The sequence below is a fragment of the Typopeltis vanoorti genome, chromosome 13 (assembly GCF_054136105.1).
Source record: "Typopeltis vanoorti isolate ZY-2024b chromosome 13, IOZ_Tvanoo_1.0, whole genome shotgun sequence".
Lineage (NCBI taxonomy): Eukaryota > Metazoa > Arthropoda > Arachnida > Uropygi > Thelyphonidae > Typopeltis > Typopeltis vanoorti.
In genome coordinates, this window is record NC_143561.1 from 118,479,789 (window position 1) to 118,501,459 (window position 21,671).

At 35.7% G+C, this 21,671-nt stretch overlaps 1 protein-coding gene across 3 annotated transcripts in view; it reads left to right on the plus strand.

Moving 5' to 3' along the window:
- The window catches only part of LOC150100495 (FERM, ARHGEF and pleckstrin domain-containing protein 2-like), a 726,486-nt gene that overhangs the window by 484,272 nt on the left and 220,543 nt on the right, over window positions 1-21,671 (plus strand). For all 3 annotated transcript variants that reach the window (XM_090403005.1, XM_090403006.1, XM_090403007.1), the window contains exon 18: window positions 3,294-3,352. In XM_090403005.1, coding sequence (XP_090259131.1) covers window positions 3,294-3,352 — 59 coding nt within the window. The remainder of the gene's footprint in view (window positions 1-3,293; window positions 3,353-21,671) is intronic.

Here is a 21,671-nt window from a genome sequence, read left to right on the forward strand (position 1 = left end):
AACTGGGTTCGCACAATTCTGTAGGCAGCATGGAGTTGTGTAGAAGGTGTAGCATTATTTAGCAAGATTGTGTACTCACTACTTCCTTTTGAAACTTGTAGGGATGGCCACTTGTCCTTTTTCCTTACCTTCATTGTACAATATGAAAACTTTCCTCAGTTTTAATTCAATAATAACCCTTTAACAGTTTAAATGTCTCAGTCATATTCCCTTTTGTCTTCTATACACCAATCTCTACAGTGAGCATCCTCTCAGTCTCTCCTCATTATCAACATTGTACAGCCCTGATATCATTTTTTGTTATCAGTCTTTGTACTGTCTTCAAAGTTATTTCATCCCTTTCAAATCCTGGTGATTAGAACATAGAAATCCTGATGTGGTCTGATCAAAGCTTTATAAGATGGGTCTGCTCAATGTTCTGCTCAACATTGAAACAGTTCTCTGAGATGTCTTCGCAACTTTTGCAATATGGCCTCACAACTTCAAATCTCTGCATCTTCCAGTGTAACTCCACGAAGTGAGTATCCTAAATTTCAGAACCTGACACTTAGTTGTATCCTGAGTCATTTGCCCACCTTCCCAGCTTATTCAAATCCACTTGAAGGTCCAACATTTCAGTACTAATTACTAATAACCCTCCCAAGGTTGTTCACATCATCTACAAATGACTGAACTTCTCACTGTAGTCCCATGACAACACCATCAACATAAAGATTAAACGATAATAGTCCTAGTACTCAATCCTGTGGAACTTCACTACTAATTTTCCTACTCCCTGATAATGCTCCCCCATATACAACTCTGATATCTGTCAGAAAGCTAGCTACCAATTCACTAACCTAATATCCAAACTCCTATGTCGTAACTAAAAACCAATTTGTCATGAAGCACTCTGTCAAATGCCTTTGCTAAATAAAAAATAATAATAATAACAGTGTATGCCTTACTCCTCATCCACTTCTCTTGTTACTCTGTTATAAAAGGTGTCCAGATTACTAAAACAAGAGCACTTTTTAACAAATCTATGATGTCCCAATTAAATCATATATTAATTCTGTTTAAATCCAATTATGAATACGAATTCATAACAATTTCTCCAAAATCTTAACGATTACAAAAGAAATGCAAACAGACCTATAATTTCTTATCTTCATTCTACCACCTTTATGTAATGTTATGTAAGCTTACTCTACTCCCGTCCGCGTGGTTAGCCGAGTGGCTGTGCGCTTCACAGCCATATGCCTGGGAAAGGAGTCCTAGGTTCGATTCCCATCGCCGACATGAGGAGCTTAAGGATCTTTCTCAGCCATAGCCAAGTTAGCCAGTTTTGGGCATGGACCACAGGGTTTTTCTCCCCATTTTATCTGGGGTTTTTCCTCCTGTAAACAGGCAAACCGGACCCCTTAACACACGCCTCTACAGACATAGGATACCTCCAGGAATAAGGAGTAACCAACCTATTCTGTAGGGTTTTGGTTCCAAATGCCTACATAGTAAAAAGTGTAGGTCTACACGTGAGCATAGATTAGGATTAGGACTCTACTCCCACTCTCCGAGAACCTATCCCATTTCAAGATTCATTAAACTGATGATTTAATGGCATATTCAGTTCCTCAGTAAAATTCCTTAAAACATGGTGAAATTCCATCTAGTCCCCTGCCTTACTGATGCTAAATAGATGCTAATACACTCCCTTTATAAACTTCTAACACTTCAGCACTGGTTATCCTTCTAGGAATAAAGCTAGTTTTACTAGGATGGAGCACTCTAATAAAGTGGTCATTAAATAGCTCAACTATGTCATCTGCATTAGTCACCTGAGAGTCTCATCTCCATCCAGCAGAGTAATATGTCCACAGTTGTATTTCCTCCTGTTTGCCACATAGCAAAAATCCCACATAATTTGGGATTTTCATTGGATTGCAGTGCTAGTCTCTCTTCTCATATTATAACTTTACTTACCATACTAGTCACTTTCCTAGCCTTAGTCTTATATTTCTCATGCAATTGTTCTCTCTCTCTCTCTTCGAATGTTGTCCATAATCTTTTTTTTTTTTCATTTGCAATTCCCCTTTAATATCTCATCATCCATCACCAAACTGCTTTATCTTCTGCAAGGCATACAATCTGCCATTGCTGTCAATAGTATTTTCTTAAATATCTCCTATGTACTACTGACCTCTCTTCCTGCAAATTCTTTCATCCACTGTATTGCTGCAAGTTGGTTTCTAATTTTTAATTATTATCTGCCTTAAAATTCCACATAAATTCTTTTGCCTTTATATTACTACATGCCTATTCATACTCCAAGTCAAGACTATATGGTCACCCCCACCAACCTGGGGCAAGTATGACACCTCAGTCACAACCAGATCCTCTGATGCTGTGACTAAATCTAAAATTCTAGATCCTCATGTTCCCTCCAACATACGCTGCTTAAGACAGTTTTCTGTTAAGAAATAGAAAAATTAATTTCCCTTACTACTGCATGCTGCTTCCTCTGCCCAGTTTATATTGCAATAGTTGAAGTCCACTATAATAATCACTCACTTTGCACTCTGCAAACTAATTTGCCTAAACATTTCCTACTCATTACCATCTGTATTGCCTGGCCAATAGCAACATCCTACTAAATATCTTGTCTTATAACATCTATCCCACACCATGTGCTCTCAAAGCCATCAGTGTTTCTCCATTCTGAGAGGGCACAATTCATCTCTTATCATGAGTAACACTCTGTCACCATATTCACTACTGTTGAAATATGCTATACCCCTAGCATTGGCAAGCAGGCTGCACAACTGTCTAAAGTCCCTAATCTGGAGACTCAACCCATTTTGGATTGATGAGGAATGGGTGAGATGGAGTACAGTTCACAGGCTGTCCCATAAAAAAAAATATTGTCACTGGAAACAGAACATTAGACTGAATTCATCTGCCTAATGCTCCAGTAGACCATAAATTCGAATTTTGTCATGATCACGAATGCTTGGGATGGTCTTTAGGTGGGAGATGAATTTATTTCTCTGCTTACTGAAGGCCTGAAGTGGCTTGAAAAATTGAAAAATTTCCATGTTTGATCTCTAGAGCAGGGTTTCCAGACTATTAAAAAAAAATTCCTTAGTCTGTCCACAGTGCTGACATACTATAGATGTAAACTTTTGATATGTGCAAAATATATATAGATAGATACACACACACACAATGAAACTTAAAATGTATTATCACATTATATTATAACAAAATATCTTTATATCATACATTTTACTGAGAAAATATGTTTTAATTTTTAGAAGCTTTACAAAATCTCCAAAAATCAGCTGTAGCACATGCCAAGATTGGAGAATCATTGGTGAGTTTTTAATGTTTTTTATATATTTTAATTCTAATCTACATAAGTGTAAGAAGTAAGACCTTTACTTTTTTGGATTTATGGGATAATTTGAGGTAGTAGAGAACTGTTTCTTTCACTTACAATCTGCAGAAATTTTTTTCTGCAGATTGAAATTTGGGTAGTCTATAGGAAAAGTCAGAAGTAGTGAGGCTTAGTCAGGAAAATGAGAATTGAAAGATATGTGCAATCTTCATTGGGACTATCTAATCAGATATATTGTGGTATGGGAAGATAGAAATCATGTAAAAGAGAAAGAAACAAGGGATAAGTTATGTGTATGAAAGGAGTATTAGTAATAATACAGGAGCTAAGATTGTGGCATTGATCAAAACAGTTGGTCAACGAATCATTGGTGTCACTGAGACATAGTTGACAAAAGAAAAATACTGACAGGAATAGAATACTCTAGAAATAACATTTTTTGAAAAAAAACAAAAGAGGAGTTAGGATGATCCCAGAAGAGTTGTAACTCCTCCAAGTGAAGGATAAGTGAAATGGTAATGATAATGGTTATGAGGTTGTGGTGAGAAGGAATATAGATATTTAGTGGAGTGTTAATATTGGCTGCAGAATGTACAGGAAGGCAGTTCTGAAATCTTCAGACCAGAGAGAAATGTTAAGTGACAGATAGGTGAAAAAAAAATGGTCAACTTTGAATATAGAGGCATTGACAGTAAACAAGGAATATTGAAATGAGCAAACAAGAATAATAAGTTTGCTTGGGATTGCTGTTTAACACAACTTGTGATGGGGACAAAAAAAAAAATTACATTCAGTATTAACATACCATTGATTGATCATGTGGTTTTCATATGAGAGGTGGCTAGGCAGATGCAAACTTCACTAAAGAAAACAGATGTAAAACTGAATGGCTGGTGATCATAATAATCTGGTCTTCAAGCATTCTGTTCTCCAAGTATTTAAGTCTGGTCTTTTGGGTTTCTTGGAGATGTGGAAGTGTTGGAGAAGATTCAGAGGTAAGTGGCTAAGATGGTGAGTGATCTGTGGAATGCTCCCTACGAAGATAGATTGAGGGTGTGTGGATTACAGAAGTTGGTTGATAGGAGGAAAAGAGGTATGATAGAAACATTTAAGTTGCTTAAAGGGTTAAAAGATTGATGCAGGGGAAATGTTTCAGTACTTGGCTGGAGGGGTCAGAACAAGGGGTCATCCCAAGAAGTTGAATAAATGTAGTAAATAGGGGTGTGAGGACTAGATTTTTTTGCTTAGTAGATTGTGAATGAGTGGAATGGGTTGCCAGAATCAGTTGATGCTTTATCTATTAATGATATTTTAGTGGAACCTGTGGCATAGTAATTAAATAATAAAGCAACATGTAAAAACCACAGTGATATCTTTAATTAGTAAAAGGGCAGATTCACTATGGAAAAAAAAAATTCTGGTACTTGACCTTTTTTGGACATCCTCCTTACTAGACCTTATCTGCAAGCTTCTTTCGAAAACCCACATTTACTGGCAGATATATTCACAAAAAAGTCTGCGCACCACATGTCTCAAAAATTTGGCATTCTTAAATCTCTATTTCATAGAGCACATAAAGTTTGCTCTTCCCCAATAATCTTGCAACAAGAACTTTCCATCATTAAAAAGTTAATGGAATCAAATGATTACAACTCCAATCAAATCCAACAGATACTTGACTCTTATGTTCCAACACCTACAGTTTCTTCAACAGTCTGCAGAGTTCCTATTCCGTACATTTCAGGAATCTCAGAACCTATAGGTAGAATTCTGAAAAAGTATCAATTGATTCCAACATATATTCCTATCAACAAAATTTCTTCTTTATTATCTTTTACAAAGGATAAACTATTAATTAAAGGATTCCTATTAATAACTGTCTTCTCTATCTTTGGCTGGCATTTACCAAATACCTTGCGAATGTGATGTCTCTTATTTTGGACAAACTGGCCTTTCTTTGGAAAAAAGAATAAAAGAACATCAATATTATATTGATTATAACAAACCTCTGAAGTCTGGTCTGGCACATGGGAAAGTCGGATGTTGCTGTACATAAGGAAACCATTGTTTACCAATTTTGACTTCTAACAGAATTGGTCAATTTTGTTAGAAGGCTCATAATATCTTCCAGTGGCTTGAAACTAGCTTTTGCGCATAAAACCTGCTGATGTATAATGCAATGAAACCCAGAACTGAACGTCCAATACGTTCGATAAATAAATTGACAAAAGCATTTTCCTCTCCAGTTCATACTGCGAGCACCATCAGTGGTTACCGATACAATTTTGTAGAGATCTATATCTCTTTCAGTAAGTGCATTTACAACTGCATTGCAAATATCTATTCCTTTTGTTCTTGTTGCTAATGATGTTAAACTGATCAATCCTTTTTTGATATTATTCCCAACACAATAACGAATAAAAATTGCTAAACGAGCTGATTCAATTATGTCAGTGCTCTCATCAAGACAAAGAGAAATTAAACCAGAAGATTTTATATCTATTTTTTGCTGATGAATTATATTTTCAGCCATTTCGAAGATTCTATCTTTCACCTTGTTTCTAGCCAAAGGCATATCTTTTATTCTTTGACTAATTTTTTCCTTGTTTTCTACATCTTCAAAGAGAACTGGTATGCATTTTAACCATGCTTCTTTTATATATTCCTCATCACTAAAATGTTTCCCATGTTTGGCAATTACATTTGAGGCAAAAAAACTAGCAGCAGTTATATTTGAATGACTGCCGATAAATTTCATTAGGGTTGTTGACTGAATATTTCTATTATTAATTACCCGAGCAATAAATTCTTTCTATTCGTCTTTGCTTTTCTCAAGGAGCGATTTTTGGTTTGTCTCATAATGCCATTTTACTGGCGGCATTATGAGACACAACTGTCCCAGAACATGAAACACATGTTGCTTTATTGTCTTTGTTAATCATGGCATTCTCTTCAGTCTACCAACTTTGGAACTCTCTGCTGCTTGATATCATGCTATCATGTTTCATTCGTTTTTTATTTTCACCAGCCATGTTAAATAGAACTGTAACAAAATAATTCAAAACTTAAATCAAATGTATTTTTTATAGTTTCAAAAATCAATATTTTATTATATGCCTAAATTAAATTACTTTTATAATTCACACCTACAGCAAAAACAAAACAGTGCTCGTACGCAACAATAATACACTTACTGCTGCTTATTTCTGTCTACTGGCAGATGCGCAGCACAAAATGCCTAATGAATGCACGTGCGATTAGAGAATGAAAGAGCCTGGGAATCCTTAAGGATCAGTGCTTCTCAATTTTTTTCTATAAGATGAGGGCCCGGTCCCAACAAACTTACTTGTAAATACCCTTCCCATTTTTTTAAAGTTCATACATTAAGCTAACATAAGTATTAATAATTAATTATGGCATAATCATAAAGATATTAGTACACTTATGTATACAGTGTATCATGTTGGCAAATATGAAAGTACGTTTAAATTAGTTATCAATCACTAGACTAATGAAATCTTGTAGCATATTGTAGTTTCCTCAGGCCAACATTATTAAATTAATTTGTGCTAATTTTCATTGACATATCCCATTCTGATCACCAGAAATTTATAATATTATTCAGTGTAAAATTGATTATTATATTATTAAAGTGATTTTAATGATGCTGGTTTGAAAAAAAAAACGGTAGTGAGAAAAATATTTATGCATTGTAACTCACCATAGAAGTCAGCTGAGCAGGGGAAGCAAAGCAGCAGAAGGATGTCAACTTGCCGGTGAAACGCTTACCGTATTTATTTGAATATAACTTGTCCTCGCATATAACTCGCACCCCTGATTTTACTTTAGGAAAAAAGACATTAAGGAGTTTCGCATATACCTCACACACGAAAAATGTATGAACACATGTTCACATGGCGATAGTAACTCGCTCCCTGCGGTTAACCACATGCCCTCCCCAACAGCCATTATACTGCAGATGCAAATAAAACAAGTAGTTTTATTGCATCCCTGAATAGGGTACAGAGGCTTTTACACTCTGTGTAATATATTTCTCAACAAATAGTGCAATTAGAGACAGCTGGAATAAAAACGGCACTTACTAATGAATCACATCTCCCCCTCTCACAGAAACTATGCTGTATAGACTCAAGCAAAACCATATATTGCATGGAAACACAGTATCTAACTAAAAACTATTGTCTAATTTTTCAGTTACATGAAGTAATGAGAAGTTCCGTCAGAACGATAAACGACACCCTGTCGTGAATGTGTTAAAACTAAGAAATATATAGTGAATGTTGTTATGACAGTTTCTGATGGTATGGAATTCGGTTGAAGAGAATTAGCATTTCAACTCAACAATTGTCTTTGTCTTTGGGTCATGCGATCTTTTGTTAATTCCGCACCAATCATCATAGCTGCTCTATCTCTACTGGCCTACCATTGATGTCTGTTTCGTGCTATGCTTTCACTTCTCATTAGTCATTCATGAAGGATTGTTCATTATGTATCTCAAGTCTTGTAAATTACTGGTAATTTTTGCATGGAGTAATGGGAAAGATGATGACCCTGTTTGGGTTTCCGAAAATTTCGCACCACAAATTTCTAGCTTTAATTATGGGGGGGAGTGAGAATTATATTTGAATAAATACAGTATTATCACATACACACGCCAAATATTTATATATGCAAAGTATGTAATTTAATAAATGAAAATGTATGAATCTCTCAATTCTAAACACTAGTTCCAACACTAATTAATATTTTGAATTTAAAAATGCAGCAGTTTAATGCAGCAATTATTAGTTATTGAAAAAGTTAAACTTAGTTTCTTTTACTACAACTGAGTTTTTGAAAGTTTATTTAGGCTAATGAGACTTTTGTTGCTGCTGTTTTCTGTCCATTAGCTTATTAATTCGGGGATGAATTGAAGTGATAGCCAAACGGAGACAGTCAGAAAGTTGCAGGCGGTTCCTCTGTTTCATTATAAGCACAGTCATGACAGAAAATGCAGTTTCACAAAGATATGTGGTGGAAAAACAAAGAAGAAATCTCATTGATATTTCATGTGGATAGAATTAAAAGTACATTCCAGTCCTTTGTCAGATGATAATTCAGTAAGTTGAAGGGTTTCTTAATGGGATAGGGCTGTCTCTTTGGGTACACATATTTTGCCTCCGGGGATCCTCATGTTCAGGATAAAACTTTTCAAACGACAATAACATCTTCAAGTGGGCTGCAATAATACCTGAAACTGAATTCTGTGAATAGAAATCACCTGCTTCCATAATATAATCTGAGTATGACTGAAACATTTCATTACTTCTTTCTGGAAGTTATAAACTCGTTTATGTAGAAAATATATCGCCGAGATATGCCAGCATGGCTACTCATTTCTTATCCTGGAAATAATGGGACAGGTCACTTTTCTTATCAATTAGAAACAGCTCAACTTCCTTTCATAGTTCATAAAACCTCTCAAGAACTTCACCGCAAGAAAGCCAACAAACTTCCGAATGTTGAAAGATTTTGATGTCTGAAAATTCCAGATCACTCATGAATACTTTCATGTATAAAAATACGCAGCTTCATCACTGATATTTCCTACATAGATGTTATTTAGGCGTTCTGGGTCTGAGCTTTTTGTTACATTCACGAATATTATTCTCCTCAGAATATTTCCACTGTAAAATATTTATTCATGTAAAATGCTTAGAAAACTGAAATGACGAATTTCACAAGAACCTCTCACGACCTGGTATGATTGATGCCAGTGCCCGGCAGTTGAGAAACCCTGATCTACAATGAGTCAACTGATGCAAAGAAAAATTGTATTTGTTCACTGTAGGAAGAAGGCCCAGCAGATATTACACATACAACCGCCATGTAACTCTTAATAGCATATGTTTAGTAGCCATGTGTTTTGATAAAGTTACAGCTGGTGACTTGTCATATGCTAAAAATATTAAAGATAATAAACTTGAGTTAATTAATAAGCTTTTAAATAATGAAAAGTTTTGGTGACTAAACACAGTTGTTTTCAATCAGCTGAGTCATGTTATTATGCCCCTCAGCCATTGGCTAGAGGTTCTTACCAACAGCTGTAGTTTTCAACTGGTGGGTCTTGTTCCTACAGCAGGCTTTGTTTGTTGGTTAGTTTCTTTCATGTAAAATAAAATTTAACTTGTATATATTGTAACAAAAAAAAAAAGGTTGAATAATTTATAAGCCATAAAAGGATATCACCTGCAAATCGTTGATGTGCTAACAAAATTCTTGGATGTGCCACCTCTGGCACACGTGTCATAGGTTCGCCATCTAGGGACTAGAGCATGGATTGGAGATTGGTTGTCTGACAGGTATCAACAAGTTGCGTATGGAGGAGCAATATACCAGAAGAGGAGAGTTACTCGTAGTGAGCCTCATGGGTCTGTTTTAGGGCCATTGCTGTTTAACCTGTATATTGATGATATCAGGGACAATTTGAATGGGGATATACAGTTGTTTGCATATGATGCAAAGTTGAGACGAACTATGTGGAGTAGAGCAGATGTTGTGGCCTTACAAGAAGACGTGAATAGACTGAGTGAATGGGTATGGGAGTGGGGATAACAGTTTAGTGTTACAAAACATAAGATTTTAAAATTTGGAAAAGAATGATGGGATGTAGAATTTACTCTTGGTGGGGATAAATTGTTGGAGGTGTAAGAAATAAGAGATCTTGGGGTGATGGTGGATAAGGATCTAAATTTAGAGGGCACACAACGAATTCTGGCAATGATGCAGAGGACACTGACTCAGAAATTTAAAAACTAAGATAATCTCTTAGTTTTGATGTAGTTTCAATCTCATATGGTTTTTTTCTCTAACAGATAAATTGGAGTGAATTGTGTAATGGTTTTCCTCCAGATATTATATAATTATAAAAATTTGCCATTTATCTGACCCTTCAGTTATCAAAATAATGAGGTCTGCAATTCCTCTTTATGCGAGCTCAGTGACTTATTTTTTGTTATTTTCTTCATAAAATTAATTAGTTTCACACAAGAATTAATTTAAATTTTTTGAAATATAAGACATCAAGATCCTTTAATTTCTGGACATGGTCATTAAAAGACAACCTAATATTGGTCTTCAGCATACAGAAAGAAAACAAGCAGGGAAGTGCATTGATGCTTCTTCGCTCGCCAAAACACAATAGTGCATTGTACACACTTTATGTTCCAGCGATTCTCTTCTAAAAACAAAACTATCTTTTATTAGATATGCTTTTATCTATATGTTTTTTTTAATCTCAACCCCAGCATTATCAATAAAGAAACAGTTAACTATTCATCATTGTTCTTCAAGTAGACATTTCCAGAATCTTCATTCCATATTTCAAAGGCTTATCTGAAAGACTTTCCAGACCTCTGCAACAAATAAACCTTCAACTTTCCTTCTGTCTAGTTCTTAAATTAAACTTATTCTTAGCCAAAATTAAGTGGATATTGAATACCACATTATTTCTTAGCCGAATAAAAAAACTCAAAGATAGGAAATTTAATCTAAGAGATTCATGCTGAATATAGAAAACTATATAAAGTTCAGTGAGTCCAACCGTAAGCCAACACCTGGTAGCTCAATGCCAGGGAAATTCGTAGTAAAGGTGGAGCAAGCTTCGATCACTGCCCTTAGTATTTTCCCATAATCTAAAACACAGCTCCTAGGAGATGTATTGCTGTTCTACATTATGAGAGAAGGTCACTACCCATACGGTTTCAACCTTTTTCGAGGGCTCATCAGTGAGTAGGTAGACCTAGATGTAATACTAAGGTTTCAATAGTCAGAGCTTATTTCTTTACTGTATGAGTTGCCAAAAGGTGCACAAATACAATTACTGAAGTAAGAGCCAACAGGCTTCACTTCGGCGAAATAAAATTATTCAAAATTATGTGGATATTGAATACCACATTATTTCTTAGCCGAATAAGAAACTCAAAGATAGGAAATCTAATCAATACATACATAATATAAATTTCCTTCTATTTCTCTCAAATCGCAGTGTTTACAGAATTCCTTATTCATGCAGTCTCTCCTATATTATATTACAATCAAGCACATAAGTGTGATGAGGTATGTTTAAAATAGTACCAAGAATATATCCATTTCTATGATAAATATGATCTCATCTTTCATGCCATTTCTATCATGATGAGATATGTTTAGAAGACTACCAAGAATATATCCATTTTTCTGATAAACAAGGTTTCATCTTTCAAACCATTTCTATCCGGCACAGTATTCAATAGAAAAACATAGAAGTGTTGCATCAAAGCCATTTTTATTGGGACGGTACTGTGAAGAAATTGTGACGCTCATATCTCTCAAACCTAAACAGAAATTATTGTCTAAAGCTTTCCTAGTTTTGGGAAGTTATCCTGCATAAGACCTCTCATTACTTTAAAAAAAAAAAAAAAGAATAATTTCAGTGTCATTTTCTTTTTTAATTCTAATGGTTATTGATTAAATTTTTCCTACATTCAACATCATATATTATTATACATTATATGTCTCAACTGGTATTCTCTTTTCTCTTTATATATACCTTAACAATGGTATTGACATAAGGCATAAAATTCTGAAATTCTGCTTTCATTAAATAATTTACTGTTGTTTTAAATGAATTTTTTTTAGTCATTTTATTGTTATTATATGATATCTCCATGGATCCTGGAGACTCAACATCAGAAACCCATATTAATTGTTACATACAAAACTTATCATATCTCTCCTTAAACTCATTCACTGTCAGGGCACTAACAAATAATTGTGGCAATCCATTCCACTTATTCACCACTTTCCATGCAAAAAATCTAAATCATACACCTCTACTATCCACACTCTTACACAACTTCCATGGATGATCCCTAGTTCTCTCCCATTTGTCATGTATTGAAAAATTTTCTTTGCATCAATGTTATAAAACTCCTTGAATATCTTATAAGTTTCTATCATGTCCCATCTTGTCCACCTATCAGCTAAACTTTGTAACCCACACATCTTCAACCTATCCTCATTTATAGGAATCATTCCATAGATCTGACAACAGCATGGTTACTCATCTCTGAATCATCTCTACTATCACCTAATCCCCAAGAAATCCAGGTAACCAAATCTATACATGGTAGTTAACAGGCAGATGAATCATAACCATATAAAGTGGGATATAACTTCCCTATCTTCCCATTTTAGCATGTTTTTCATCATCAAGTAATCCATTGAGTTATTTTACCAACTTTGCAATATACCCTCTGAACTTCTGTCTACCATTATTTCCAAACCCCTAACCTCATCAATTTCCTGGAATCCAGTACGATCAATGTGATGCACAGTATGTAACCTTTTCAACCCAAAGTGTATACCTTCATATTTTGCAACATTAAATTGACAGTCATTATCCTTCACACATGATGTCAATTGATTTAAATCATTCTGCAGGATATCTGCATCAATCAACTTTATTAACTGTTGTCCTCCCCAATTTTGCATCATCAGCAAATACTTGAATATTCCCCCCTCCCCTTAAATCTTTTCCTTATATTATTGATATACAATTTAAAAAGTAGTGGTCCCAGTATACACCTCCAAATCAAAAAATTAGAATAATCAAAGAAAATGTGTTGAATAATTTGCAATTCTGATTTATTGCATATTGCATTATTACCAAACATGAATTAGCATCATCTAAATCTACATCCTTTGTAGATTATATAACCATGTAAACACATAAATATCTAATATAAATTATAAAAAAACTGTTATTTGAAAACATTCAAAAATTAGAATAATTTTTAAATAATCAGCTTATAATAATAATCAGCTAATGCCTTTTTATTCCCGTATACGGGAGTAGGCGAGGCCATTTAGCCCTATCTAACTTTTGGAGACTGAGTGGGCAGTTCAATCTCCACTGGTACCAATCAGAGATAGATGGCCCAAGGCTATCACTAATTAAGCGGTACACAGTGAAGAGAGACAGCTCAAATGTGCAACCATCTCGTGGTCCCTAACACAATATATTAAATGTCTGAAATAATGTTTTTTTTTTCCTTTCTTTTAGGCTTGCACGGTGATCCGAATGCATTTTTGGAAATTATGGAGACAACTACCGTGTTTGAATAAAAACTTTAGTTTACTTATTTTACAATTCGACGTTTCGACCTTTATGTTAAGGTCATCTTCTGGAGCGTACAAATATACACAGGAAACAAGCTATACCACAATCATACTGGTTCGTTAAAGACACTGACTAACCGCTACCACAATTGTTGGCCTGACCTCTGGTGGGAAAAAAAAAAAAAAAAAAATTATACATCAGCGCTAAAGTCCTATTATTTGTGTTGTCTACTATATACTAACATTATATTAACATCATTCCAGCCAGTTGGAGTGGAATGGTTTTTAATAATAGCAGATTGGCTAGAGTCCTGACTTGTGTTGAATCTTTCAAATTAGGTTGGCTGAATGTGTGCCATCCAGATCCTTGGAATTTTCATACCATCGTTGTTGTTGATGTTTGGGTGGTTTATCAGGATTTCGCAGGATTCTTTAAATTTTCTTTCGTACCATGTTTTTGTACGGTGTAAGGAGCAGGTGCTTTTCCAGTTGATTTGGTGTAAGGTGTTGAGTGCGTGGTCTGAGAGGCCTGCTTCACCAAAATGGTTATATTTAATGTGTCTAATGTGTTCTTTTTTTGCGTATAGGGATTGTCCGTCCTGTTTCACCAATGTATGGTAAGTTACAGGTGCAGCGGATGCAATAGACTCCAGGATGTGCTAATGGGAGGAGAGGGTCCTTAGAGGAGCCGAATATAGTTTTAAGTTTAGTGGGTGGTTTAAAGGTGGCATTAAGGTTATAATGTTGTAGGATCCTGTTGATTTTTTCTGATAACCCTTTAATGTATGGGATGGCTATGGTTTTACTGTAGTCTAGATTCGTTTTTGTTGTGGTTTTATAGAGTATTTTATTGACAGTATTTTTGTTATAGCCATTGTTTATGAATGTGTCACTAATGATTTTTAGTTCTTGTTTCAGGGCCTGCTGGTTAGAGCAAATAGTTGTGGCTCTGTTTTTAAGGGTGTTTATGACTCCATATTTTTGTGTTGGGTGGTGATATGAATTCGCATGTATGTATTGGCCCGTGTGTGTAGGTTTTCGGTAGACCGTGAAGGATAGATTGCCTGAAGGAAGACGTGTAACTAGTGTGTCTAGGAACGGGAGCGAATTTTGGTTTTCGATTTCGATGGTAAATTGTATGCGTTCGTGTTGTTTGTTTAGGTGGCTGAGGAATGTGTTTAGCGTTTGTCGACCGTGCGGCCAGATCGCGAACACGTCGTCAACGTATCTGAGCCAGATTGTCGGTCGAAGCGTGGCGGAATCAAGAGCCCTTTGCTCAAAGGTTTCCATGTAGAAGTTCGCGATTGGGGGGGATAATGGTGAGCCCATGGCCGTACCTTCCTTTTGTAGGTAGAATTTGTTTTGCCACACGAAGTAACCGGACTTTAGTACGTGGGCAAAGAGGGCCGTAATGTCGGGCGGAAATTTGTTTTGTAGTAGGAGAATTGTGTCATTGATGGGGACATTAGTGAAAAGGGCAGAAACGTCAAAACTGACTAATAAGTCGTCTTTGTCGAGTGTTATGTTTTTGGTTATGTTTATAAAGTGTTGTGTGTTTTTTATGTAGGAGGGGGAATGACCTACCAACTCCTTGAGTGTTGCCGCTAATTTCTTGGCTAGGTGGTAATTGGGACTGTCTATTCCTTCCACTATTGGTCGAAGGGGCACATTTTGTTTGTGTATTTTCGGAACCCCATATATTCTGGGGGGGCGGGCGTAGTGGGGTTTGAGTTTTTTAACTGTTCTGGTGGCCAAGAAGTGATGGACTTTAATAGTTTTTCTGTTTTGTCCTTTATCCTCTTTGTTGGGTTATAATTCACCATTTTATATGTGTTGTTATCGGCTACTAGTTGGTTCATTTGAAGTATGTATGTTGACCTGTCAAGGACAACCTGTCAGGACTGTAAACCACCCACTAAACTTAAAACTATATTCAGCTCCTCTAAGGACCCTCTCCTCCCATTAGCACATCCTGGAGTCTATTGCATCCGCTGCACCTGTAACTTACCATACATTGGTGAAACAGGACGGACAATCCCTATACGCAAAAAAGAACACATTAGACACATTAAATATAACCATTTTGGTGAAGCAGGCCTCTCAGACCACGCACTCAACACCTTACACCAAATCAACTGGAAAAGCACCTGCTCCTTACACCGTACAAAAACATGGTACGAAAGAAAATTTAAAGAATCCTGCGAAATCCTGATAAACCACCCAAACATCAACAACAACGATGGTATGAAAATTCCAAGGATCTGGATGGCACACATTCAGCCAACCTAATTTGAAAGATTCAACACAAGTCAGGACTCTAGCCAATCTGCTATTATTAAAAACCATTCCACTCCAACTGGCTGGAATGATGTTAATATAATGTTAGTATATAGTAGACAACACAAATAATAGGACTTTAGCGCTGATGTATAATTTTTTTTTTTTTTTCCACCAGAGGTCAGGCCAACAATTGTGGTAGCGGTTAGTCAGTGTCTTTAACGAACCAGTATGATTGTGGTATAGCTTGTTTCCTGTGTATATTTGTACGCTCCAGAAGATGACCTTAACATAAAGGTCGAAACGTCGAATTGTAAAATTTTAGTAATAGTAAACTAAAGTTTTTATTCAAACACGGTAGTTGTCTCCATAATTTCCAAAAATGCATCTGAAATAATGTGGGTTCTACGGTCGATTTTCTTGAGTTTACGGGACGAAAAACCCGAGTTTCGGGGAGGAAAAACCCTCTTGCCCGTGCCAGAGATCAACTAACTTGGGAACCGGTCTAAAAAAGGCTTAGAAAAATTTCCTCTAGTCGCCGACTAGACTTGAAACCAAGTCTTCCTTCGTGCGGCCAAGCACCGTGGTGTGCAAACGCCACATCCACTGAGCTACACAGGCTGTGGATATATTTTAATTTTTATGAATAATTTTTAATGTGGTTCAAAATATTAGAATAATGCAGAAATTTACTAGTAGTTCCCAGTCTTTTTTATCAAAACATGCCCATATGGTCTGCAGACTAGAAATTAATGAAAATAGAGAAATAACCACAATCATCACCAGACTAAGGACGGAATATTTTAAAGGCATGAAATTTCAGCCAGGTGGTACTATAGCTATGAAATATGCAAGAACTGTACAGGAGTTGAACTAACACCTGCCCATGCTGCTCTACAGAAAATTGAACAATAACCCTATAGAAAAGCTTTACTCCATCAAAGTTCAGCAGATGGCCAAAGCAGTTCTACAGACCCACGGTCATATCTAGAAGCTCTTCAACAGATTCGACAACAACTAGAAAAAAGTTCATTTTTGTATCCAGGGGCAACTTCTTCAAGACATTTCTTTATAATTCCCCACAAATTCTTAGTTTGGTTTAAATCTGGTGAGTTTGCCAGCCAAGGAATTACATTGATTTCCCTTTCTTTGAGCTCTCTAGTATTAATCTTGGAAGTGTGACTAGAAGCTGAATCTTGCTGAAAAAGAAAATCACCATCACATAAATCTTCTGATGCCAGTAACATAAAGTGCTCAAGAATTTTTTGGTACACTTTGGAATTAATTCTTTCATACACAATGCACAGCCTACTGGAACGCTCTGCAGTCATACAATCCCATACCATGACAGAGGTTGCAAATTTTACCAAACGTTTCATGCATTCTTTATCAAATGCTTCTTGCTTAAGACACCAAACACACATTTTTTTTTTTTGATGACCATGGGACACATAAAACATGCTTTCATCACTAAAAAGTACCTTTTATTTAGTCCTCTTGGCCCCACAACAGTCTTTGCTTACACCATCGCACTCTAGCTGCCTTCTGCTTGGAAGTCATAAGCGGCTTCATCTTAGTCACATGTGCCTAAGATGAAGCCACTTATTTTAAAACCCAATTTGTGAAGTTGTCTCAATGTTGTAGATTTACACACACATTCACACCTAGTTCTTTCCATCTCCTGTGAAAATACCATACACTTCAGGAACGGTTTTTCTTCATGATATTCTTCAATCTCCTCTCATCTCTTGGTGTAGTTATTACCTTTCGACCGCTATTGTAGCAATTATTTTGAAAACTCCAGTTATTAGAATACTGTCTCAATACTCTACTCACTCTTGCTTGAGAACATTTCAATTCCTTAGCTATAAACTGTTGAGTTTGGCTTTCTTTGTGTAAAGATGCCACATGAAACTTCTTAGCTTTTGATATGTCACGTGTTTGACCCATGTTTAGCAAATGATTAACTGAAATCCACCTGCAAATCCACCTCACACATGAGTCAGTCCTGCAGCTACTGAAATATATGCTATTTCTATGCTCTCCTCAAAACCAATTGGGAAAAATTTGGAATATTCTAATATTTTGAACCATGTTAAAAATTATTCTAAATTATTGTATGTTTTCAAATAACAGTTTTTTTTATAATCTATATTACATCTTTATGTGTTTACATAGTTATATAATCTGCAAAGCGTAGATTTAGATTATACTAATTCATATTTAGTAATAATTATTTTCTATGCAATAAATTAGAATTGCAAATTATTCATCACATTTTCTTTGATTATTCTAATTTTTTGATTCAGAGGTGTCGAATACTCCACTAGTCACCCTCATTCTCCTAGATTCCACTCCACCATATACTATTCTCTAGTTGGATAAAAAAAAGCAGACTTTTGACTGGAAAGGAAGAAATCTTGCAACATTAGCATGATTACTCAGCTAACTAATAATCAAAACCTTGAAAACATAATACAAATGACATTGGATGAAGAAGTCTTCCCTATTTTAGGAGAAGTGGAAGCAGCATTTAATTATTTGAATATGGAAAAATCACCAGACTTAGATGAAATAACTTCAGAACTACTGAAAGCAGGGGGGAAAAACTATCATAGATGCCCTGCTCGAATTTTGTCAGATGTTGCAAACAGTAAATCATGGCCTAAAGATTGGTGCATGTCTGTTCTGATTTCTATTCCTAAAAAATTCAATAGTACAAAATGTAGTTATTACAGAACTATCAGTTTAATCTGTCATCCAATCAAAAATTTACTAAAAATCTCACTCTCTAGGATTGAGAGGAAAATAGAAAGTATACTACCAGAGAACCAAGCAGGATTCCATTAAAAAAAGACTACAATAGATCACTTATTTACAGTATATCTCATCAGAGAAAATATATTGAACACAGTAAAATACTATGTCACAATTTTTATTATTATTATTACGGATATCTCCATGGAGTCAGTAGACTCATCGCGGGAGACCCAAACTCTCAAAACAATATCTATCATATCTCTTCTTGAATTCATTTACAGACAAAGAACTCACAACTGAGTCAGGCAATGCATTCTGCTCATTCACCACCCTCCAGGCAAAAAACCTTGTTCACACACCCTTGTTAACCACATTTTTCCTTAATTTCCAGGGATGACCTCTTGTTCTTGCATCACTATCACATAACTGAAACATTTCCCCTGCATTATTGTATTAAAACGTTTTAGTAATTTAAATGTTTCTATCATATTCCCTCTTCTCCGCCTATCAACCAACCTCTGCAATCCACAATCTCTCAATATAGGGCATTTTGTACATCACACGTCAACTTAGTCACTCTCCTCTGAACCTTCTCCACAACCTCCTCATCTCCAAGAAATCCAGGTGACCAAACCTGAGCACAGTAATCCAAATGTGGACGTATCAATGCTTTATAAAGAGGAATAATAACCTCTTTATCTCTGGATGTTAGTGTGTTCCTCAATAACCAAGTAATCCTATGTGCAGTCTTGAACACCTTAGCAATGTGTCCCCTGAACTTCATCTCCCTATCCACCAACACCCCCTAAGTCCCTAGCCTTATCAATCTCTTGGAGTACCATACCATCAATGTAGTACAAAGCTGGTAATCTTTTAATCCCAAAATGCATTACTTTACACTATTCCACATTGAACTGACATCCATTACCGTTTGCCCATTTTGCCAATTTATTTAAATCATCCTGCAAACTCTCAACATCAGCTTGATTATTTTTTGTGCTACTCAACTTTGCATCATCAGCAAACAACTGAATATCTCCCTTTAAGCCATTTCCTATATCATTTATGTACAGATTAAACAACAATGGCCCCAGCACAGAGCCCTGAGGCACACCACTGGTCACCTGCCTCATCCTGGACTCTGCTCCTAAATATACCACCTTCTGGTATCTCTCCCTGAGCCATTCTTCTATCCCTATCACCAGTTTAGTATCCATCCTCATCTGCTCCAGTTTGCTGAACAGTATTCCATGGGGTATCCTGTCAAAAGCCTTAGCAAAATCCAAAAGTACCACTGTATAGCCATTTCCTTTGTCCAACTTAGATGTAATTCTATTATAAAAAGTTAATAAATTGCTAAGGCAGGATCGACCTTTAACAGAACCATGTTGGACCCTATAGAGTATCATATCCTGATCCACCCATTCTTGCATTTTGTCTTTAACCAACTTTTCCAATACTTTTATCACCACTCCCGAGATGATGATTGGTCTATAATTAACTACTATAGTTTTAGAGCCACCTTTATGCAAAGGAACTACTTTGCTTTCCTTCCACTCCCTACGGACCATACCAGAGTTCAAACTTAAGTTAAATAACCAAGTAAGAGGCGTTGACAATTCCTTTGCACATTCATGCAACACCCGAGCTGATATTCCATCTAAACCTACAGCAGTGTTTGCATTTAAATTTTGCAATATACTAAGTACCTCTGATTTCTTAACTTCATTTCTCACATTAGTTATTGCTACAGGTACAGAGATATCCTCACTTGGGTGATAGACTTTTGAAAAGTGATCACTCAGTAACTCTGCTATTACATCTGAATTTGTCACCTCAATACCATCAGCACCCACTAAAGTTATCCTTCCGAAGTTATTTTTTCTTTTACTTGCCACATAGTGGAAGAACTCTTTGGAATTACCCTTGATTTTCTTGGCTAAGGTCTTCTCATAATCTGATTTAGCTTTTCGTACTATGCTGGTAATCTTCCTAGCTTGAGCCTTGTACTACTCATGGGTGTACTAATCACCTTTCTCCTTGTAAATTCTCCATAACATTTTCATTTTTTGCATATCAAGCTTGATACTACTACTCATCCATCTAATGCCTACCTTGTTTGTCTTCCTGACCATGTGGACACAATCTGGTATTGCCTTCCTCAGGTACCCACTGATTTTATCCCATGCACTGCTAACATCTTTCCTCTGCAATATATTCTGCCATGGGACTGCTGCAACCTCACTCTGATAGTTTTATAGTTATACAGAAAGCCTTCATTTTATTCAGTATGGAATGATGCATTGAGGAGAATACTGAACTAGTATGGAATAGATAATAAATTGTATGCCTATTTAAAACTCTACCATTCCTCAGAATTTTTAATGGAAATCAGTGACATCTATAACAAGCCTTTCAAAATGGAAAAAGTTATGCATGAATAAAGGCTTGCATACCTCTGCTGCTGCTTTTTAACCTATATTTGGAATATATAATAAACTTAGCCTTGGAAAAGAGCGGTATTGAAATTACAGCTAATGGCAAAAAACAATAATCTCAGATTTGTCAATGACATTGGCCTAATAGCAGATAATAAACGTCAGTTTCAAGAATTCACACAGTTTCTAAGGCACTTAGTGATTATGGATTAAAGATCAGCATTCACAAATCAAAAAACAATGTCTTCAAGCAATAAGACTATGAAAATTTCAATTAACAATGAAAAATTGGAAGAAGTATAAAGATTCATCTACTCATACTTGTGAAGCATACAACACAGAGATGGCTATCGATACAAAATAAATAACGGAAAAAACTCACATAGAAAGATTATTTAATAGTATAATTTTCGCCTGTGTGTGTCACAGGCATCTTCAGTACAATAAGCTCAAAATTAAACACTAACTGACAGTTCCAAAAAGCGCCACCTCAGTAGCTGGTGTAAGATAACTAAAAAGGTCAGTAACTTTCCTAAAAATAAAAAATAAAAAAATAAAAAAAAATCAATATAATAAAAAGTTAGGAAAGATTAGCTGATTTGTAAAGTACTATCTCCCATAAAGGGGATAGACGTAAGCCGTCGGATCTGTTTAAGTTA